General features: G+C 39.6%; 1 protein-coding gene across 1 annotated transcript in view; it reads left to right on the top strand.

The window, feature by feature from the left end:
• The window catches only part of LOC124136206, a 28,017-nt gene extending 5,003 nt beyond the window's left edge, over positions 1-23,014 (top strand). The window contains exons 2-8 of the mRNA XM_046502071.2: positions 1,717-1,875; positions 15,738-16,002; positions 16,432-16,530; positions 16,783-17,046; positions 18,272-18,566; positions 19,576-19,720; positions 20,458-23,014. Of these exons, the coding sequence (XP_046358027.2) occupies positions 1,801-1,875; positions 15,738-16,002; positions 16,432-16,530; positions 16,783-17,046; positions 18,272-18,566; positions 19,576-19,720; positions 20,458-21,510 (2,196 nt within the window). The 5' untranslated portion in view covers positions 1,717-1,800 and the 3' untranslated portion in view covers positions 21,511-23,014. The remainder of the gene's footprint in view (positions 1-1,716; positions 1,876-15,737; positions 16,003-16,431; positions 16,531-16,782; positions 17,047-18,271; positions 18,567-19,575; positions 19,721-20,457) is intronic.
• Positions 23,015-25,101: the final 2,087 nt, after the last annotated feature.

The following is a 25,101-nucleotide window of genomic DNA, read 5'->3' as shown; positions in this document are numbered from 1 at the left end:
TATGCATAGATTGCTTTATGGACATTTCAGATAGAACAAAAACAGTTGCTTTCTGACTTTGACAATTGACATTATTGACAATAACAAGTCTGTTTCGGTAAATCTGAACTTTATTTCATCACAATTGTTTGTATAAGTTATTATTGATAATTTCATATCAATTGATAATCTTGATATGTCTTACCATCGATGAAAATTCCAATTGTCAATCTTTTTAGCCAGCCCTAATGCAGAGATTTATCTATGATTTGAAACTTAGCCTTTAGCTGGCAAATTGGAAAAAAATGTTGTGACGTTGTCCAAAATTGGATTTTTTTAATTTTCTTGTTTTCATAAATTCTGAGAAATTTTAAATTTTAAAATTCAAATTGGGAATTTTTACTGTTGTTTGCTGAAGACTTGGGACCAAATATCGACCTCTGAGCAGGTCTAGATAAATCCTGGGATGTGATACTTGTTTCTATGGTGAGGCCTTTCCTTAATGAGATTATTATGAATTATATATGAAGTACATCAACTGCCTTACTAATCCTTAGTTAGGTCAGTAAACTGTAGGAGAGGTGGACTGACGACTATCTAGGCATGTACATGTATGTGGAGGTAATTCTCAACAAGAATATTAGGTTACAACTAGGGCAGGATTAATTGCATGGTGTAGTAATAATCTTGTAATACCTGTATTACACAACAACAGAGGAACCTTGCCATGTTAGATTGGAATAAATTGATTAAACTTCAGAAACACAGTTGGTGGGATGATCTATGCAAATACTTATCTTCATGCCAACAAGAAATGGTTTGACGCCACTTAAACAATATTCTAGTTATGACACAGCATGTCAGTCCCTGATGAATTCTGCTGTAAAACTACCAAATTCTGTGGCTAAAATTACAAAATTATGCAGTTAATTCTGAAGTAAAAACAGAACCATTTCCTCCTTAAAAATTAATACCAAGTCATTTTTTAAAATAAGTGTGGTGAGTGATAAAAAAGGGCAAATCGGGTGTTTTTCTGCAATTTTTGTAATTCTGCAAATCTTTCATGCCAACAAGAAATGGTTTGACGCCACTTAAACAATATTCTAGTTATGACACAGCATGTCAGTCCCTGATGAATTCTGCTGTAAAACTACCAAATTCTGTGGCTAAAATTACAAAATTATGCAGTTAATTCTGAAGTAAAAACAGAACCATTTCCTCCTTAAAAATTAATACCAAGTCATTTTTTAAAATAAGTGTGGTGAGTGATAAAAAAGGGCAAATCGGGTGTTTTTCTGCAATTTTTGTAATTCTGCAAATCTTTCTGCAACCGCTGAATTACAGAATTTATCTGGGACTGGCTTGATGTCAGCTTGATGCAGGGGGAAATCTCACAGTGATGCAGTTTCTCGAATGTGAAACTCAGAAATTTAATCAGGACAATCCAAGATTCGAACTCGAAATATTCTTCCCTAAAATATTTTGAAAATTATATGATTTATTGATTCCGATGAAACAAGTAATCTATATGTTGTCACCTTATCATGCTAATAGTACCACTTTAGTTAAATAGCACAACAATATCAGTAATTCCGTTACAATATCAGAAGTGTTTGTATGTTTAATGTTTTTTCAGTAACAAGTACATGTGTGCACTGAAAACATCCATCACTATGAACACAGTCTCGCCTGCTGATATATCCCCCATGTTTTATTAATGCCCTCTTTTTCTTTCAGGCTTGTGTGTGATGTGAGCGATGTTGTCCTGCCCGACTTCCCCTGTTTGAGCAGCAGCGCCTGTGACAGACTGCCAGCTTCATCATGACGACCCGGTGCTTGATGGCGTTTGATTATGCTGACTGGCATGCACGCAATGTGCTGCAGAAGCAGTCCCAGGTAAGATGGTGTTGCAGTGGGTCATCTTCGTCATCTGTTTCACATTGTCAGCATATGTTCTGGTGATTATTGCTTCATTCAAGTACAGAGAGGAAACAATTAGATGTTCATCATAGACATTCCTAATCTCTGCCGTGTGCTCGCTCAGAAGGGGAGGCGATTATTTCTCCTTGGGTACACTACAATATATTACTGCTCAAAAGAACTTAAAGAACACTCGATTCTTTCATATTACTATAGTTAATCTGTCATGCCATGATAATAACTATAGTAATATGAAACAATTGGGTCCCAGGACAGTTTTACTATAGTAATATGAAACAATTGGGTGCCATGACAGTTTAACTATAGTTATATGAAACAATTGGGTGCCATGACAGATTAACTGTAGTAATATAAAACAGTTGGGTGCCATGACAGATTAACTAGTAATATGAAACAATTGGGTGCTATGACAGATTCACTGTAGTAATATGAAACAATTGGGTGTCATGACAGTTTAACTATAGTAATATGAAACAATTGGGTGCCATGACAGTTTAACTATAGTAATGTGAAACAATTGGGTGCCATGAAAGTTTAACTATAGTAATATGAAACAATTGGGTGCCGTGACAGTTTAACTATAGTAATATGAAACAGTTGGGTGCCATGACAGTTTAACTATAGTAATATGAAACATTTGGGTGCCATGACAGTTTAACCATAGTAATATGAAAGACTCGGGTGTTCTTTTTCTTTCAGTCACATATATATATATATATACGATGCTTGCACAATGTTTCACATAAGTTCGTTTCAAGGCGTCAATAGTGGTATTCTGACCGTGGTTGCTGTAAATAACAGTGAATTGTGCGATCTTCCGATCACTTCACACACGATCTCGCCGAAATTAATTTAAACAATATTAAAAGGAATTTTGAATAAAATTAATGAAATAACTTACAAACAAAAGTCCAGACATACAATGAACACTTTTTATAACCAGACCGTGTAATTACAAGATTACATTGTGTATGGCGGTATGGATTTGTTGACATGGTATTTCAGTTGTTAAGTGCTCACATTAATGTCTTTTGAGTTTGGGGGGAAAAAACCATCAAAACTCATTATGGCGTGTATAATGCGCACCCCCTTCCACACAGCTGTGTTTTTTTGGAAAAAAAATGTGCACTATACTCAAGAAAATATGGTAATTCTTTTCCCTGCATGTTTATCATGTTTATGCAAGATTATTGTTATTTCCCAATTTTCATGGATGAGCCATCCCCAAAAGTTGCCAAATGTGATTTTTATTTGAAAACATGAGTTCAAATGCCAACATTTAAAAATGGTTTTAACATTTACTATAAGTAGAAATTGGAAGGAAGAAGGAAAAAATTAATTTAACCTGTTTATTAAGAAGGAAAGAACCAATTAGAAACATTGCTTTGGCCTTTTGGGAAAATTACCTTTTTTCCTATTACAATGCAAAATGATAACAATTATTTATTTCTACGTACATTATATATGTGTAATGAAATGTTTGCTCATATACCTTGAACACCAACCCCAGCTAAAAGTTTAAATCCAACTGTGTAATCACAACCTCAATCTGCCTGATACAAAAGCCTTGTAACACATAAAACTGTTTATGTCTTTCCCAAAAAAATTACCACTTCCGTAATGCCAAAGTCCTTTCCAGATGTAACACAGCAAAAAAGGAATCATTGCATGGTTTGTTACCCCCACCCAAACCTATAAATTGGCTCCCGAAGGTCTCTGTTACTATGGCAATATGCCATTTTCTTGGCCAAGGTGTGTCTTGGTTTATGTAGCTGTGTAGTCCGTGTATACTGACAGCTCCAGCATCTGTAGCCAGAACACAATAGCATCATACCACAACTCCCCTGGGGCGAGGCCCACTTCAACAAGCCCACAGAGATATCTCCTATCTCAACTTATCTCAGCCTCCACTGAGGTCAAATCAAACCTTACTCTCTTACCCAGCTAGACTAACATTTGTATCTGTGATATCTCTCTTTTATGAAGTTCTTCTTGTGGTGATTTCAGCTAGCTTGACATGCCTATTTTTTATGTCGATTGGTTTTGATCAAATTAATTAGAGAATTACCAACAGGTTCTGAGGAATTATGAACCCCTGAGTGAATGAATGTTGTTACCGTATTCGACGTAATAAGCGCCCCGCTCTAATAAGCGCCCACGGCGATATTTGCTAATATATTGGCTAGTGAACAATCCCAATTAGCACCCCTTCCGATTGATCAATATACACAAGACTTATTGATTCGCATATAATACGCTCTCGTGTGTTATATGCACCCTTAATTATGGGCAATTAAATTCTTGAAAAATATATCTGTCATATATAAACATTTCAGGCTGTCAGCATAAAACCTCGAAATTTATCCTTTAACTCTATTTTTTCTCTTCACCAAAATAATTTTCTAATAAGAGCCCCCTATATCTAATTTTGAGAGCGCCCTGGGCGCTTATTACGTCGAATACGGTTATCCTGAGCCTTAAGGCAAGGGACTTACAGCATTGCTGGAGAATTACATGATACCCAAGCCCTTTCTTCTCCAGCCGTGTTATTCCAGTCACCTGTCCCAGTTCTATAGTTATGAGTTTTTAGTTCTGAACTTTGTTATTTCAGGGTTTGAACTTTCTTGTACAGTAAACAATGGTTATAATGAACTCAAAGAGACCACTAATTTTAGTTCATTATAACTGTAGTTGGTTATTCGCATATATACAGCATATATACAGCATATATACAACACAAAAATAAGTTTGTTATATCGGTCAGTTCGTTATAAGCTTGTTTGTTATAGACGTAGTTTACTGTATTAAAGTCACATCGGCACAGTGAGAATAAGTTCCTTGTGCCTAAAGGTCACACTTAGAAATCCCATTTTTTAACAAGAATACCCCGTGGCAATGTTTATTGCATGAAGCCAGTGATGTTAGCTGTTTGAGATGCTGATAAAAAATATTGATAGACTTTGAAATGGGCCCACTGTTCATTGTCTACATAACTGTAAACTACTCAGCCATTTTATTGACCATTTCCACATGTACAAAGACTGTAGGGCTGGCACGAGTCCATATTTACATCCCGGGTACTCGAACCCCCCCATTACCTGACCCTACCCACTGTAGGTTTCAAGAGTTTGAACATTATATCAGATTGGGATGTGTTTTTCCGAAGCCATGGCAAATGCTATTTTCATACATGTATCAAACGATCAGATCATGCATACATTGAAGTTGACTGAAGTTATATCTTTTCTCGAACGTATCAAAGTGAGAAACAATGCGTACATAGTCTGAAAGAAATGCAAACATAAGCGACTTTATTGTTATTGTATTTAAAGAATATATCATGTGACTAACCACGGGTCCAGGTAGTTCTGTGGGTACTTGGGTCCTACTCAGGATCCATCTGAACCGAGTACCTGAGTTAACTGTCCAGGCCCCAAAAGACTGGTGGGTTAAAATTCTATAAAATATTTCCAGCTGCAGCCAATGCCACATTTGTATTGCTCATATAACTTGTGTATAAACACCATTCAAATGTGGAAATAGATTAAGTCTATCTCTTTTGTAATTTTGATAATGAACAACTGTTTCCTTGTCAGTAACCAGCTAAAGTCAGCTTGTTCCAACTATTCTGTCACTTCCTGTTGGGTCGGTGGGATAGCCTAGCCGTCAAAGCGTTCGCTTATCACCCCAAAGGGGGGGCACGAGTGGCCCAGTCGTCTAAGGCGCCGCGATTTGCTGTGCAGAGTTGTGTCCCTTGGGCATGCCAGAAACCTATGATTGTGGGTTTGAATCCTGGTTCGCCCCGATTATGTTTCTAGGTTTGTCAGCACCATACCCTTGCTCGTGGGTTTCACTGAAGTGGTAAACGTCTGAGACCTGCTTCACTTCCATCTTTCCTCCCACATTAAGCTGACTCGCCGTGATATAACTTGAATACTGTTAAAAGCGGCGTAAAACCCAACTCACTCACTCACTCACTCACCCCAAAGGCCAAGGTTTGTTTCCCCAAGGATCTGAGGACATCCCATTACTGGTCACGTCACAAACCTTTCGTCCGACCAATCAAAGCCTTGCTTACCAGATCATGAAAGTGACAGTTCTGATGTGTTTTCCAATCATACAACCTCGAAAACATTAATACAGGGTATTCCGAACGACAGTTACTGCCCATTCAACTGTTTCCGTCACAAATTATCGTCTATCTCAGGCTCCCGTGGGAGAAACATTTAAACGGAGAAGGTGTTGCACAGTACATGGGAAGCACTGCTATAAAATCTCAACCATACATTAGATCTTCCGGATGTTTGTTTGGTCAGTTTTCAAAATTTTAATCAAGAACTGTGTCAACTTATTTTTCAAGTGTAGTCAGAAGTGGAAGTCGTCACAGGTTGAAAGCTCGAGAAAGCTGCTTTCTGATTGGCTGATGTCGACTTCTTGTAAGTTATTTCAGTGGTCGTGCAAAGTTCGTGAAAGGTCATTCAGACGTGACCTGTAATGGGATGCCCTTCTCTTTGTTCAGCGGCAGCGAGAACTTAGGTCTGATTTTAATTAGATTGCGTAAAGCTATACTCACTCCCTCAGTCACCTCGTGGTTTACATTACTATTGGTTAGTGTGTTTCATTTTGCCAAAAGTTTTTTATGACTGGAAATCAATGAAAACTGGCTGATTGATTGACTTTCATGTCTGTTTATCCTGTTATGGGTTATGTGATAAGTGTGTTTATTTTGTATAAACAGATATAATGAATGATTGAACAATTATGATAAACAGTGCATGGTTGTTATCTTGTCCTCAACCAGTCATTACAAACACAAACACTGTTAAAGTCAATCATTGCATTATACAGGGTAATCTTAGTGGAATTTTCTTGTTCAGATTTTCCGCTATATTATTCTAATCTAGGGACTCCTTCAACTAGGTGTCAACTATTGTATTTGAACATTTTGAATTTCGTATTTTCAATGTTCAGAAAGTCAGATCTTTAACTGTTATTGCTTTATAAAATGTGGAGGCGATGGGGTAGCCAAGTGGTTAAAGCATTCACTCGTCATGCCGAAGGCCCAAGTTTTATTCCTCATGTAACGGCCATAAAATTCCCGAGTCCCGTGATGGGATTCGAACCATGGACCTTCTGATCTGAGGTCAGACGCCTTGTCCACATGACCAAAGAGGTTAACCCCGTAAGCAAACTGACAAGGTAAGGATGTCATCTGTTGGATGACTCCACGCCCTGCTACATACTCCCCCGTCAACAGAAGGCACGTCCCGGGCCGCATAGTAGGGTACTGAGGCTTATTTTGCTCAAATTTAATATGAACGTGCTCAGCCCCACGTTGGGCGCCAATGTAGCGGCCATAAAATTTCCGAGTCCTGTGATGGGATTCGAACCACGGACCTTCCGAGCAGAGGTCGGACGCCTTGTCCACATGACCAAAGAGGTTAACCCCGTCAGCAATCTGACAAGGTAAGGATGTCATCTGTGGGATGACTCCACGCCCAGCTACACTCACATGGGCATAATGTGTAAAGCCCATTTCTTGTATTCCCCCACCGTAATATGATTGCTGGAACATTGCTAGAAGTGACATAAAACCACACTCACTCATTCACTCATTTATGAAATATGGCTATTGAGTGGCCACAATAAATATAAGGATTTCATCCATATTTTTCAAAAACGTGGTATGGGAGGCGTATATAATTTATATATTTACAAAATGTCTGCAAATGTAATTAAGTTATACACAAGAAGCAGGTATGTGTGGTCAGGCTATGCATATGGTGTATTTCATCAAGTAGAAGAAAGAATGGAACAGATGTAATGATTTCCTTCCTCAGTAGAAACCTTTGGACAATAAAATAATGCGAGACAGGGGTGTTTGGTAGTGAGGTAAAATTAACATTGAATTTAGTCAGGGAAGTTATGTTGGTAAAGTTTATGTAGGTCATACTTTAGAAATAATCTGTATGGTATCTGTGATGTAACCATGACAACAATGGGTTAACAATTATCTGTTTCCGCCAGCCATTGAGACTCAGTGAGAGATAGCTGATAATACCTGGTATTATCTGGTATCAGCCCAACAAAATACCCCAGCAATACCAACACCTTTCCCATGTTGACAAACTATTTAACTGAATCATGTTAAAGACATTGCAATCCACATGTCATTACAATAGCTTTGTGAGTTGTATAAATATTGTATAGTCCATGCCAAGCCTGCCAGACGAGATTGAACAGGACACATATTCTCTTAACTGTGTGTTTCTGGGGGTGTGATATGAGGTGAATGGGGGCAATTGGCCATATCTGCAGTGTGAGATTACCTGATGAGTACAGTGTTGCCCTGTGTTATGAGGGGCGGACATGGGGGGTGGGGGGGAACCCGTCAGTGTGGTAGTGTGGGGTGGAGACAGAATCATGGTTAGTTTTGAGGAGGACAGTACGAAGTTGAGGACACTGTTGTGTTTGCATGGGGGTCTTTGAACACTGGACGAAGACGGCGCAGATAGGTTACAAACTTCCACTGACTGTAACGGAAACAGTATCTGGTGTTTTTCAAGGACTCAGTATGGACAGGTATTGCATGTAAGACATTCTTGTCAGATCTAGAACTCATTTGTGACTCAATGATGTCATTAACATACAGACTGTGCAAAAATATATAAAATTACCTGCCAGAACTTTGTACTTTGGCATAATTTTCAGCAGATTTCAGTCTCAGTATATGGACTTGTGTAAGCTGATCTGTGTAGACTAGAAGAAATTTAGCTTGACTGGGTCTTCAGTTGACTGTAGGTTGTGAAGATTATTGCAGAACATAATGTCCCTTCATGATTTGCGTAGATTCTTTTCTCTACAAATATTGATAAGTATTGCTTTGTATCAGGATCCTGTATAGTTAAGTGAGGTATTTTTACTGTAATGTGTGTCATATCTGACAGAAAAGTTCCCCATGAATCTGTATTCTCCATTCAATGCTTGGAACCTTGTCCAGATAAAACATCTGATCTGTATTTTTGAGTGGCTGTAGCTCGATCAGGTTTTCCATTCTTGTTCATGTTTGTGTCTTCATTAAGGTTCAACATCCGAAATGTACTTGGGACAATATTTTTTCTAGGTCCCGTTTTTTCCTTATTCTGATCTAAGATATTTTATCACCCAAAACTGACTTCCACATGAGATATATGGGTGACATCAAGTGATATCTCCTTGGAGAATATCATTCTAGGAGATATCGTGACAATATAACATTTATCACAATGCTTTGTAGACCATTGTGATGTCATTGGTTACAATGATGTCACAATCAAATGCCATCACTAATCTCTCTGCCACTAAGGACCAGCTTAGCTGTCACACTCTGGCGCTCAGGTGACTTAGCATAACACCACTGCCACAGGCTAATTTGCATATCACGTGACCAGACTTTTCTTTTGTTAGTAAACAAACATGCTTATTTTGAGATCAGAACAGATTAGCCTAATGCAAGTATATTGGGGCACTTTACATATTGTTTTGCATAATTATATAGATATGCTACTACAACTGCGACAGTGAGGTGCATGACAATATATATGATTTGTAGATCAGTGTGACCATATTCCTAGCTAACCGTAGGGCTTTGATGACAGCACGTGGAGCTGTACAACCAATGTAAACAAAGGATAACTATGCAAATGTAAAAAGGTTTTCACGTTTGAGGATATTTTCTCAATGAAAGTTAACCATTCTATGACATATGTTTATCTAGATGTGTAGAGATGTCAGAAATGAAACAGATAAAAACAATATCTTGAAAGGCTGTGTAAGATGTGACGAACTATCACATGGCGCTGGCCTGTGGCAGAGGTACTGTGTTGGCTGCAGGAAACTCTGAGTAGGAGAGTGGTTTTCTGTACTTTTATACTCAAGACACTGTTTCCTACTGTTTAAAAACTGAAAAAGTTCAAATAATGATTTGGGATTTGTGTGTCTTTCAAGCTCAAATATATCAAGTAAAAATATCCTTGGTAAGCCTTAGATATTTGTAAGTTTTATCACCTCATCTTGATATTGTTCATTTTGGAAGACGCTCGGTGATATTCTCTGTTTCTACACACACTTTGTTGTTGAGGGTGTTGGACCACAAAGTATGCATTAGGTGATGCTGAATGCCCCCACCCAAATTCATTGATACAAAGTGCCACCTATCTTGATGTCAAGTTTCTTGCCCATACTTTACACAGCAATTCCCCTACAGAGAGTGTACATGTTTCAGTGGCTGCAGTAAAGCCCACTCAGGATAGTCTTGTTCCTGTCTCTAGTGCTGAGAAAGTTTTTTACCTGAAGAAAAATATTTTGTTGCCATTAATTCCCATGAGTATTTTTCATCATTATATCCTACTGAATTGCTGTGAAATAAATATTTTCAGAAATGTGGATACATCAATGTTATATTCTTTGATGAGTATTCCTTTATGAAATAACCCGGTGTTATGGGTTTTCGGACGCTTAAGAAACATTAGTAGTTTTCTCTCTAATCACATGAACAGCATCTCCTTCACTTTTAAATGACAACTTTCACTTAAAAACTTGCCGTCATCTGAGTATTTACAATGTCTGTGTGATGCTACACCCTCAGTTAAATTGAGAGTATTCGCGATAATCATGGCTGTCCAAAATCGTATGACGTCCGAAAACCTATGATTCGACGATACAACATTGGCCCTTTAAGACTACATGTAGTATGAGGGTCCAAGGACAACATGGCCTTCTTCAGGTATCATGAACCTTGAAGGGGTCTTACGTGTTGCTATACAAAAGTTGTACCATGTTCCTTGAGGCGTTGCCGACCAGAGGTTGTTGCTGTCAAACAGTTTACGTTTAACTCGCATGACTGGATAACTTAAGTCTGTTCTAATAGTTTGTTGCAATCAGATTGAGCATTTTGTTTCTTTGTAGACAGATGGTCTGATGAAAGGTCGTCTAACGTGACCTGTAATGGGATGTCCTGAGATATTTTTGTAGAGGTAGTGAGCACTATGATATGATTAAATCGGATTGGATAGACAGTATGATAATGTGAACTCCAGTACAGCCTGATTTTTGCAACAGGTCATGAATATTACTTTTTGATAGTTGAGACAGAATTGATTACCCGGTATAAATAGATACATTGGTGGGCATATCATTTATCTTATCATCAGGAAAGGGGCGGTTGGGTAGCTTAGTGGTTAAAGCGTTGGCTCATCACGCCGAAGATCCGGGTTCAATTCCCGACATGGGTACAATGTGTGAAGCCCATTTCTGGTGTCCCCCGCCGTGATATTGCTGGAATATTGCTAAAAGCGGCGTAAAACCATACTTACTCACTCGGGTAAATCTAGACACACATTATTCAATATGGCTGAGTGGGTTAGATCGCCGACTTTGTGTGCTGGCGATTAGGGGCCTCAAACTGGCAGTGTGGGTTCAACCACAAAAAGTACGAGAATCTGTACTTAACTAAGAAAGTCTTATCCCAAATATAACAATCTGTTACATTTGACCACTTTCAAAATGACATTGTGTATTCATAGCTTTCAGCCATGGCAGCTGTGCCAATTTACACTTGTCAGAGGGGTACACAAAGTATGAGATCTAGACTACCAGTTGTTTGACTTTCATTTTGTGGAAGCCTCGGTGGCTGGGTGGGTAACAATAGATCGCTGACTTTGTGTGCTGGCGATTAGGTGCCTCATTCTGGCAGTGTGGGTTTCGAATCCTCGACAGGACTCAACCCCAAAAAGTACGAGAATCTGTACTTTACTAAGAAAGTGTTATCCTAAATATAACATTTGTTACATTATTCAATAGTTTTTAATGTTGGGACTATGACAAGACAGGGCTCGATATACATAAAACATACACTTGTGCAGCCTGATATTGAATAATGCAATCTATTATTTTTTACCACATGAACCCAGTGCATGTAAACATTTTACAAATTTGTGACTCACTAACTAAACAAGATTTCTACACAACATCGATCTAAATCTCAATATACTTTATTTACCATGCTACATTAGTATTCCCAGTGAGTGCCACTGGTATGTGTTATTTGTCGTCAAACTGGGAGCACTTCACAATTATGCATTTAGAGATGAGGTGAAATGGGGTTCAACATCGCGTCCAAGATTACTGCACTTATATAGCAACGTGCATGCATGTGTGTGTGTGTGTACTAGCCCGGGCGTATTACGATTTTATAGTGCTAGCCCACTGAGATACCATGCCACAGATTAACATACACACCCCACTCAGACACAGTAATGATACTGACTCTGAGCCAACCAGTCCTTGTTTTAGCCCCTTAATGCTGAGCACCAGAAAGGGTAACAACAAGTACCATCTTTCAACGTCTTTTGGTATGAGCGGCCGGGTATTGAACCCGGACTTTCCGCTCTTCAGGGAAATGCTCTACCACTAGACCATGGAGGCGGTCTGTACATTTAAAACTGGATGTAAATCAATGATTGAATAGATTTGGGGTTAATGAAAGAAGGAACATTCACAGATTATCCTAAAATGCTCGAATTATTGCACATGCTGAATATAAATTCAGGTCATTCTATTGAAAATGACAAAAAACAAGATGGGATGATTATGTGATTCCATTCAAAGTCCTCAGAGTTCGCAGCTGGTCCTGTTTGAATGAAATTCAATTGCTACTGTTAGAAATGATGGCTAAACAGATCGATAATCTGAATTACCATTGATGGGAAGAAATATTAATGATTATCGATATGAAATTGTTGTGATTGATAATAACTTGCATAAACTATTGTGATGAAAGAAAATTCAGATTTACCAAAACAGACTTGTTATTGTCAATAATGTCAATTGTTGAAGACGGAAAGCAACTGTTTTTATTGTATTTCAAATGTCCAGAAAGTTATCTATGCATAAATCTGTTACTGCTCACCCGTGGAGTGAAATATGTTGATTTCTTTCTGGACTTTCCGATATTAATCAATAATTGATCGATAATCAGTTGGCGATTATCGATCTCTATAATCTATATCGGATTTATTGGATATATATATTTGATTTTTTATCCCCACCTCAGTGTTGTAGTTCCGGGCTAGCAGATTAGGGTTAATTTCGAAGTGTGGACTGCACTAAACTTTCGTATCATTCAGCAATAGGGATAAGCTGGCATCAATTGATGTTGTCTGCATTCAGTAGGTGACAACAGTTACAGGCTGTTTATTGGCATGAACAGGCATCGCTACTCAAGTCCCCGATCACCTGCCATTGTTGTGGCGATCATTGTACATGGCCCAACATGGGGAATTAAGGCCCTGATATGTGTATAGGTGTCATTGAAAGTGCTGAGGTGTTGAGGTAAGCCCTCACCAAATGATACTGGCCTTTGTGGGACCGGGTTATTGAGTGGGGACAACTAGAATCGGTATTGACTTGGGTCTTGTGAAAACATACAAAGACAGTTATTCAACACGTGTGTGTCATGGCAGCTGCTAATTAAAGCGACATGAGGTTCACTTTCCGTGACACTGAATATTACGTGTTGTGACACGGGGGTGGAGCGGTTGACTTCTGTTGCCATATGTGACCTTGGAGCACAAAATGAGCTGTAAATGGGTATGTCGCTGTGTGACAAATTAGCAATAGACCAATTACTTGGAGTTAGTGAGTGAGCTGGGTTGGTGCTGGTTTCACTAATGTTTCTGTTATATCATGCATGTTATCTTCATGTGGTCAGAAAGCCCAAAGTGATGCAGATCTTAGTTACCGTATATCGCTGTGTATAAGGCGAGTTTGTTCGTACCTAGATTTAGGGGGCTTTCAAGGGGGGTCGTCTTATACACGGGGTTGAAGAGTTTTGATGTATTTTTCCCTACCACAAAGACATTGCTGTGAGCACGTAACACCGGAAATACCATGTCAACAAATCTGTCCTGAAGTACATAAAATTAAGCATGTAATTACACTGGATGGTTATAAAAAGTGTTCATTTTATATCTGGACTTTTATTTCAAATTTCATTCAAAATTGTTTACATTAATTTCGGCAAAATCGTATGTTAAATGATCGGAACATCGCACAACTCACCGTTATTTACAGTAACCATGGTCAGATGAAACGAACTTTAGTGGAGAGAGAATGGATATATATCTCATAAATGCCATACATTGACTCGTTGAAGATCATATTTGTTGTAGTTTGACTGTTATATGGCAACAGTTTTCGCTGTCGTGAGAGCAAGAGCATTGACAGTGATTGGTCAAATTGTCCCATACAAAAAAATATAATTAATTTACCATACCTCTACCATTTTGATGATTTTTGCACTAGCCTTCACAAGGTCTGTCAAAGTGTGTATTGAAGATTAATCGAAAACAATACATACAAGCCCCTCACCCTAACCATTTTACTGTCGAAGTGCACCAAATTTGTTTTCCAATGATAATGTTAAAAATTTTGACCTGTAAAACACAAACAAATAAATTTTGTCCCAACAGTGGTGGGGACAGGGAGCGTCATTAGTTTTTTCAATGTGCTCTTGACAGAGCTTCTGATTGTGGGGACAAAATCAGCGTCACACTTTATAGAAGAATATAAGTGGAGTAGGGATTTGTAGCTATGTGACCAAGTTGAATATTAGTGAAGAAGTATACCGGTATATATATATAGCTTTTGTAGCAAACCTCTGTGATACAGGAAGTCATGATCTGAACAGGATGACATGTGGGTCAAGTGGTCGCTGGGGTTACTCACCAGCCAGATAAACTGTTCTCTTAGTAGGAAGATGCTTTAGTCAGGGGTAGAAATTACTAGCTATCCACTGAGGTCTTCCATGTTTTAATAGTTACAAGAAAATTAAGGATCAGCATTAGGTTTTTTCTTCAATCTCATTAAAATCAGAACTTAGTTCTCGCTACCCCTATAAACAAAGATCTGAGGACATCCCATTACAGGTCACGTCAGACCGACCTTGCGCGAACTTTACAGACCAATGGAATGACCAATCAGAAGGCAGCTTTCTCGTGCTTTACGGCACTAATTTCAAATTGGCTACTACGCTTCGAAACATATTTTGACAAATTCTCAATTACATATTTGAAACCTGAACATAAGGACATTCTGGAATGGCTAATAGATGGTGTAGATTGTATGGATTCAGTCGTTAAGCCCGTAACTATCGTTCGGAATATTCCATGTTAGTGTTTTCGAGGTTGTATGATTAGAAATCACATTCCAACTGCCACTTTCATGATCTGGTAAGTGACGTTCTGATTGGTCGGATGAAAGGTCGTTCTGATGTGACCCCTAATGGGATGTCCTCAGATCTTTGTTAAGCGGTAGCGAGAACTAAGGTCTGATTTTAATGATATTGGATTTTTCTCAAAATCGGGCACATTCTGACCATGCACCAGGAAACAGTGTTGTAGTCACTGTAGTTGAGAAACACCCGACACTGGGCACACCTGTCCAACAAGACATGGATTAAATGATATTGTCATAATGATTAATGGTGTGGACTAGTTGGATATAAGATTCTTTGTCTGGACTTGCCAAGAAACAATTTCTCTAAGTAATAGAAAAAAATGCAGATTTAATCTTACACATTGAAATATGAAATCCTTCTCACAAACCAGTATAAAATATCACTATTTATATATCGGTATGGTAATGATTGTGTATGTGCTGACATGTAAAGCATTTTCCAAATTATGACCATGATTACCATTCAAATTGGCAATGGCAACTTTAATGGCAATTGCCTGAAACTAAATACACTCATTTTCTGTTTTCTTCATCTCTTGTAGAAGCGCCCCCTAGGGGACATTGAGAGTAAGCACCGATACCGACCTGCACAGCCTGTGTTATCATGTCGTACCGTGGACGTTGACCTGACTGGCACTCGCACCTACCGTGCCAGGTCCACTACAGACATCATCAGTGAGCAGCATCGCTACATACACAACCTCTACAACAAAGCTCGCAACATTGTGTCAGCACCACCAAGGAGGGCTAAGTCATCATCTCGGTACTCAACAGATGAAAACTATCACAAACTTCAGAAGATTAATAGTAAGGCCTGTTGTTATTGCTGGTGATACATTTATACAACAAGTTGCAAAGTGAATCCTCATTGAATTTATCAGTATGTCGTTCTGCTTGTACATATGATAGGGGGCACATATGGCCTAGTGATCTAAAGGACTTCCATTCCCTTTCTGAGAGTTGCCTCCCTTTGTAGTGCCAGGATCTGCTGATCATGAGTTCAGATCCCTCTTTATGAATCTTACTCATATTTGTGTGTTTCCAAAGCTGTAAACAACTACTACCTGCATCACTTTGTTCTGGGGTCGCTGTGAACATTGTGGTTGTTATGCATAAAGTTGATTAAAACTTAGGGGTATGTTAAAATATATATAAATAGACTTGAACTCGGTCAAGCTGTAGACTGCAGTATTTATGATCCTGGAGAATGATCACAACTGTTTTCCCATGCTGCAGTTGAGGTCAGTGGGAGGCCGGTCAGCTCACTGTCCCAGTCAGCCAAAACACAGTCAAAGAGGAAAACTGTCAAGTCAGCAAAACGTCCAAAGACAACAGGTAAACCCCCTGTCAGTTTTTGATATAGCCAACTCAGATACATAATAGATGACTGTCTACTTTCCTACCAGTGGTAAGTTTCATTGTTTTTATGCGAATGAAATATGTAATCAATTGTCTTCACTTTTACCCTTTTTCATGGAGTTGAACATCTCCAGTACATTTGTTTAAGACTCAGGTACCAAAGTGGGCGTGACCAAAAGTTTAATATTGATATCATTTCACAAACTGTTTATTTTCTCTTCTGTTCAGGTCAATTCAAAAGTGCAAAACCTGCAACTGACTGTTACATGGTAGTGAAAGTAGACCCGGACCTTTTGGAGACAAGCCGCTCACAGCGCGAGATTACGGAGCAGATTCACCAACACTGGCTGCCCGAAAACAACAACCTGAACCAGGGTCGGTTCATCCGCGGACAGAAGAGGGCGGAGTCTGTACCCACCTCTCTGGATGCCTGGCTCACGTTCGGGGGAGCCCCAGGAGATGCTGACAATGGAGTAGTGGACGCCTTTGCTAGTAAGTGGGGGTTGCGTGGATAGGTGCTCAACATATCAATCACTGGATTGTCTGGTCCAGACTTGATTAGTTAAAGACTGCTGTCATATAGCTGAGCAATGCATACAACAACCAATAAAACAAGGTAAGTGGGCATATTTTGATCGGTGCTCATGATATCAGTCACTGTATTCTCTGGTCCAGATTCTATTAATTACAGACTGCCGTCATATTGCTGAGTGCTGCATTAAACAATAAACAAAACAAAGTAAGTGTGAGACTGATGAAGGAGTCCAGCATCGAAGGATATGAGCTGTATTTGGCATTGCAGATGGTATGGATGTACGTTTTTTAAACTGAACTCTGTAGCATGAGGTTTCAACGTAAAAATTGCAAACCTCTAAATTTAAATTTATCTGTATTCTCTCCTCATAACATCAGCTGAACATGACAGACTATTGCCCTGAAAAGATGAGAAAATGTTTGTAGTGTAAGGGAGGTAACCTAATCGCCTATGGTTCCTTGCAGTGCTGTTCAGACATCTGATGGGAATAACAGGGGAGATGTCATGTACAAACAGGACTTCTAATAGTTATGTAATTTATATAAGGTGCAATATTAGTAATCATAACTATTACAGGAAGTTTGTGAATATTGGAAATAAGGCTACCAAGTTAAGAATTTTTGTTTAATCTACATAAACATTATTGTGCTGAATGATGTCAATGATTCCTTTTGTTTTCAAATTTTTTTTAAGTTATTGATGAAATAAGCAGTCTGTAAAGTTATTATTGTTTACATATTTATTTGTAAGAATTGACTTCAATATGTTTAAGCATTTATGAAGTGATTAATGTACAAATCAGTGTTCACACTTTGTGTTAATCTGCTACGCAAATTTATCTGTGATGCATATTTATACAGTATGGAGGTTTTTTATAGGTTTATAGATAAAAAAATGTAATCAATATTGGGAATCAGTTCTTAATTGTGAATGTGAATTGCGAATGCGAATGCATTTGTTCCGTAAAGGGGCCACCGGCCCATTATACAAGGTACATTGGATTAGTCAGTTCACATGTACAGAGAGCGCTGATTATTACATCAGGGAACTGATTCACAAAAGTCAGTTCTTAATTGAAAAAGAAGTTTTATGTTTGCTTCTACTGTAGAAGTTAGCTGGGAGAGTCTGGGACTGCAGAACGATGAAAGTAGTCCTCACAAGAAACACTGTTTTCTCCTTCAGGCTACCGTGGCGAGGATGAATACTACAACATCGATGGCAACATCGGCAGTCGTGTAGCCCAACAACTGCACCGAGGAGACAAAATCCGCATCGGAATCAATGGTGTGGTTCAGTCAAATGACCTGAAGGTTCGGAAGAAGTCGGCATTGGCCAGGGAAGAAGTGATTGAGACTTTGGAGGAAGAGAAAGTAGAAGAGGTGAAAGAGAAGGAAAAAATGGAAGAACGAAAAGATGCTGAAAAGGATGTTAAGGACGAAGAGGAGTTTGACTTCATGGCTGATCTCAACACAGACCTGTAAGTAAACAGTGTCTGTCCTAGTCATCAGAAGTGTGTAGGTGACAGGGTTCCAAACTCCGTTTTGAAGACCTGTCTTTAGCAACCCATGCTTGCCGTAAAAGGCGACTATGCTTTTCGTAAGAGGTGACTAACGGAATCGGGTGGTCAGGCTCGCAGACTTGGTTGATGCATGTCATCGTATCCCAATTGCATGGATCGATGGTCATGATATCCATCACTGGATTGTCTGTTCCAGTCTCTATTGTTTACAGACTGCGGTCCTATAGCTGGAATATTGCTGAGTGCAGTGTTAAACCACAAATAAACAAACAACAAACCATGTATTAAAGTACCAGTGGCATGATTACAATTGTAATGGCCAGTTTCAAGTATCGGTATGTTACCTGTGCCTATAGGGCAGACATGGAAATCTGTTGGTATTTTTTCATAAAAATATCTCGTATGAAACCAATGACAAATGTAATTTCACATTTGTAAATTTGATAAACATGGGAAATGAAATTCAAAAAAGTTTCATTGATCACTCAGTGGTGAGGAAGGGGCAAACTTTTTGATATTACAAGCTGAAAATGGATAAATAGTATTGTACTTGTTGGCACACTTACATTCAAGGCACACCTGAACATGTATGTGACACAGTATGCCCTGTGGCTCCTGCAGGTTGACTGAGGTAAAAAAGTACCATCTTTTAACATCTTTCGGTATGAGGCAGCTGGGGATCGAACCACCGACCTTCCGTGCTCTGGGCACACGCTGTATCCACAAGACCACAGAGGTGGCCCCACTTCAAGATGAAGGGACATAACTCTGTAGAGCCACATATGTATTGATGATAGCTTCTGGCGTAGTAGTCTTGAAAGTGATCATTTATTCATTATCACCCAAAAAAAGGAACAAATCCTGCCCAGTATTTAGTCAACGTTTGTTTGTTGGTTTGGGTTTAAACCTTTCTGGAAAAATGAATGTTTATATGTACTGTTCATAACCAGTGGTCTTTGACCTACAGAATGACCCAGGACTTGGAAGACCTGATGGAGGAGGTGGAGGAGAAGCCACGCCCCATCATCCCGCTCAGCTGGACCGACCAGATCACCAAGGATGGGGTCAGGATCCTCTCCCCTCGCTCACCACCCCTGAAGAGGGAGAGGACGGTTAGTGTACAGACTTTATGAACAGGAGACTTCCAGTTGGGCTTCCGGTTTGCCGGAATGTTTTTATGTTTGTCAGCACCTTACCCATGCTTGTAAGTTCACATAGTGATAAACATCTGAGACCTGCATCACTTTGGGCTTTCCTCCCACATCAAGCTGACATGCTGTGACATAAATGGAATCCTGTTCAAAGCGGTGTTAAACACAATTCACTCACTCATTCCAGTTGTGCTTCAAAAAACATACTTTTTAGAACTTTTGGATAAAGTCAGTATTGCTTGCATGTGACAGAATATTTAGACTAAAATACTTTGTTATAAAAGATTCGCTGACATGGTATTTCCGGTGTTACGTGCTCACTGTAAGTCTTTGTGATGGGGAAAAAACATCAAAACTCTTCAACCATGTGTATAAGACGACCCCGCTTGAAAGCCCCTAATTCCAGGTACAAAAAACTCGCCTTATACACAGTGATATACGGTACCCTGCCTACTCTGTGGTGCCAGTGGTAATAAAGTTTAGAAGCTGTTTCACTACACTGAGTACACTTTGAACACATGATAATATTATGGTTGTATACAACAGAGTAGAAAAGTTCACATCGAAACATATCATTGAGATTCTCGTACAACTCGCCCTCAATCAGTCTACGAGAGAACAATTCAAAATGTTTATATGTTTATCATAATCATGTAAAACTGTGACCTTTTAACTTATCAGGATCTATTTTTCTTCAGAACCTTTGTGAAACACGACCGGTTGTGTTTGAAAAGCTAATTCTCGAAGACTCCCCATCTGGTCGGCCATGGGTGCCGCGAACTGAAGGCTACCAGGTGAAATACCGCCAGCGACCACAGATACATGGCTTGGATACGAAAGAGTCCCGGCTTAGTCGGGTCAAGGTCATTTCCATTGACCCAAGGTCAAAAGAAGAAGATGAGAAGTTGAACAATATATCTGTGGATGAAATCCTGCAGACAGCAGTGGAGAAGAAAGGTTCCGGAGACGACAGGAAGATTTCTGGAGAAAAGGATCGGTCAAAGAGGAGCGAGGGTAAACGTGGTGATGATGGGAACGTCTCTGTGCTCAAACATCCCAACAGTGCTAGCAGGAGTGAGTCAAGGGCCAGTCAGTCTAGTGAGCATGTGAGGAAGAGGGTGTCGGTCCAGTCTCATGCTCCGAGCACTACAGTCAAAGATCTCAGCATTGTCTCCCCTGGTGTCAAACACAAGGCAGGGGACACTCGGACTGGCAAGTCTGCTGGTAAGGCTATGGTTGGCAAGGGACTGATGCGTTCTCCCCTTGGTGGATCTGGACCAAGTATTAAGTCTGGCAACATACAGGGTGAGACTGAGTACATTCAGATCGCGTCCCAGCTGCGTGTTCCTGGTGGTTCCCAGCGTCCTACCATGGCCTACACCCACCAGCCTGGGGCGCATCAGGACAGAATCACAAGTCCAGAGAGGCCATACCTGAATGGTCAGGCTAGTCCCCGTGCTGATCCCGACAGAATGGTTGAGGAGCTGAGTTCTGTTGCTGAAGAGGGCGGGGCAGCTCCAAGTCTTGCCACCCCTGAAACAAAGTCTCCTGTGCCGGCGCTGGAGATCAGTATTCCCACAGCTGATGACATGTCGGACAGAGACTCTATTCTCCCGTCCCCGAATCGTCCAGGCTCATACCACGAGGATGGGGATGACTTGACCGGCAGGCAGAGGAGAGAGGCATCGATGAGAGATGATCAGATTGACCAGATTGCTTCAATGCTTGGTGGAGCACTGATACAACACTGAACAGGGTTTAGCAGATTACGAGGGTCGTCTTGTGGGTAGACTGATGCAACAGTGAACATAGCATGGATGAACTGAGCTCATTGTCCCTATCTTGTAGACATGGAACAGTGCAGCCTGCACAGTGTGCTAACTATAAGTTATTGCTCCTTGACAGATTAATTGTCAGTACTTCATGGGCATGTGACACTATATTCCTCCATCACCCTTGAGTACATTCAGCCTCTTTTTGGTGTAGTAGTGAAATATGTCTATTTTTAGCCAACTTACAAACATCATCTATGAGTACATTCGGCCTTTTTTCGGTGTAGTGAGGACATATGTCTATTTTTAGCCAACTTACAAACATCATCCTTGAGTACATTCGGCCTTTTTTCGGTGTAGTGGTGAAATATGTCTATTTTTAGTTAACTTATAATTTGAGACTGTTTACAACTCACGATCAAATGAGCCCAACTCATGCATGAACTTGTCCGAACCTTGTCATTGCCTGATACTGAAGCAATATGTAGAGCAGACATCCACAAGGCTGTGGCACACATTGCATGAGAAATATTGCCGTTTGAGCAATATTCTGAACGCTCATTGATCTGAGCTGTCGGTGGTTCCCTCTCACTCGAACCAGGTCTTGTTTTATTGGTTAATAATAGCTACTACACTGCAAATCAGCTGTGTGCATTTATGGTGGGTGAAAGTAGTGTATACAAAACCTGTTTTGAGGCTGTGACAGACTTGATTTTTATGAATGTAGAAATCCTCTTTCTACATAGGCATCTATGCACCAAGTATTTGGGAGATGATTTTCCAGTAAGAAAGTTAGAAAAATGGAAATTTCATCTTGCACGTTTACTTTTGTCAATAGTCGACAAGCTAAGACTGAAGTGAGTAATAGAGTGCCTATACCATAAAACAACGACGCGTAGATATACTTGTGGTTATTTGTTTATTATGGTTATTTGTGTATTGGATGGGTGCTAAGCTGATTATTTCTGTGATTCCCTAAATAAGAATGTAGTCCTGATTCTGACAGTGTTCCCATGACTACTCAGGATCTACCCATGACTAACCATAAGGGCACAAATTTAAGGGGCATTGTTCTCAGTTATTCTTTCTGATCATTATAACAACGGTTCCTTTGTTTTCATTATTTGCGAAGAGGCCCATATCAAATTGACATCATGTGAGCGTATTGTTGCAAATAACTGAACATGACGTCATCCATAGTTCATGACGTTGTGACGCTGTTGAAGACCTTACAACAGTAGAGTTACTGAGCTGATTTGTCCACCATGAGTCCACTTGAGGTCAGGAAACCACTTCTTCCACAATTTCTCAGAACAAACACTGGGGGTAGTATATAGAGCAATCTACTCCCAACTTGAAATTATTGTTTATCTGTCTCGCCATGGCTCTGAACATACAAAATTATTTCCCTGGGGTCAGATAGTCTGTAATTCCCTTTGGACAAAGTGCCCCTGTAATATAGATACAGTTGTGTGTCATGTGACACAATAGCTATGTGGGGGCACGGGTGGCCCAGTCGTCTAAGGCGCCGCTATTCGCTGTGCAGAGTTGCATCCCTTGGGCACGCCCGAAACCTATGATTGTGGGTTGGAATCCTGGTTCGCCCCGATTATGTTTCTAGGTTTGTCAGCACCATACCCGTGCTCGTGGGTTTCACTGAAGTGGTAAACGTCTTAGACCTGCATCACTTTGGGCTTTCCTCCCACATTAAGCTGACACGCCACGATATAACTGGAATACTGTTAAAAGCAGCGTTAAACCCAACTCACTCACTCACTCAATAGCTATGTCCTATGGAGCCGTGGTGTCTGAGAGTAGCACCAATGACTGAAGCCTGAGGTTATCCAAAGGCACATCCGTTGTGACCATTCCTGAGATATGATGGCATCAGCAGTAACACAGAAATGTTTCTTGACACACTTGTGTGGCACAATGTTAAGCTAGGGTACAGTCAAGATATAATTCATAATGTATTGAAATGTATCACTACACCATTTGTTTTTGATACATGTTGTTCAGAAGGCCTACAAGTTCTTACTGGTCGTATCGAATGTAGGCCATTCTTCACGCATAGTCATACTGGCAGAAATATTTCACATAAAGTTTGGATAAATTAGAATCATTTGATTACTCTGTGTTTTATCAAAATAAGATCTCCGTGAAGATCTTGGTTAGAATTGGTCTTAAACAAGCTATGCTTGTCAAAAGGGTGACCAATGCTGTCAGGTTGTAAGCCTCTCTGACATGGTTGATGCATGTCAACTGTTCCATATTGTGTAGATCGATGCTCATGATGTTAATCACTGGATTGTTTGGTCCAGACTAGATTATTTACAGACCGCAGCTGGAATATTGCTGAGTGCAGGCATTATACAACAAACAAACATCAAAATAAGAAGATATTTACACAATTTCACATATTTGATACATTTTGTATTTATAAAGCAAAATATTGTGACATGTATCGTTTCATAGCTTTGGGGGGGTTGTCGGGTAGCCTAGTGGTTAAAGCGTTCGCTTGTCCCGCCGAAGACCTGTGTTTGATTCCCGACATGGGTACAGTGTGTGAAGCCCATTTGTGGTGTCCCCCGCTGTGATGTTGCTGGAATATTGTTAAAAGCAGCGTAAAACCATACTCACTCACTCACTCACTCACTCATTGTTTCAGCCGTACTATGAATGAGGCATCCCTCCGTCTGTGTTAAGCACTACAGTCGTCTATTTATGGATGAGGGAAGATCAACTAAGATACATCAAACTGATCTTGCATCCTAACATTGGCTGAGAAAATCTGTTACACTCATATATTTCAAATGAGGTTCATGTAAACTAACTTGTACTGTTTCATAGTATGCTTGAGACAAATGATGGGCATGTGTCACAGTTGCTTGAAAGAAAAGAGAACTATTTTTGTATCAATTATATGTTTATGTAGGAATTTACACTAACATAATTTATGTCATTACTAATATATATATATATATATTTTTATGTGTGTGTATCATTATGAAAACACATAGTTGCATTCTTACAAAGCATCTTTGTCAGTTCTACAGAGGAAAACCTAATTGTACATATTGATATATATTATATTTTCCTTGTTCGTGTCCATTGCAAGATTGTTATGTAAAATATCTATATACTGTCTCAAATGATGTATGCTTGTGTTAATTACCATGTGTTAGCTTCTGCTGTACAATCTATACAAAAACCATGTTGGTTTGTTCCATATACCGTAATTCTTGAAAGTAACGTGAGCGTGGATTAAATGTGAAAAATGTGAGTGGTCTCTGCTTTCATTAACTAAACTTCAAAATGACCATAAACAATAAGACAGCCTCAATGCACACTTTGGATAGTAGATAGGGGTCAGCGGTTGTATTAGTTTGAAGACGCATTAATTTCAAGATCTACGGTATTAGTGACATGTGGTATGTACATAAGTGATGACTGTTCTATACTAGATGCATTGATGATTAATTGTAAATGTGACACAAGCGATGTATGATGTACATGTATTAATTGTGTTACTTAAAGCAACCTATGCTGGTCACAAGGTGACTGAATGTA

Source organism: Haliotis rufescens, unplaced genomic scaffold, assembly GCF_023055435.1.
Source record: "Haliotis rufescens isolate VD_foot unplaced genomic scaffold, xgHalRufe1.0.p SCAF_2, whole genome shotgun sequence".
In the NCBI taxonomy this organism is placed as follows: Eukaryota; Metazoa; Mollusca; class Gastropoda; order Lepetellida; family Haliotidae; genus Haliotis; species Haliotis rufescens.
Note: the sequence above shows the minus strand (reverse complement) of the source record. Positions and strands in the feature narration are given on the sequence as shown.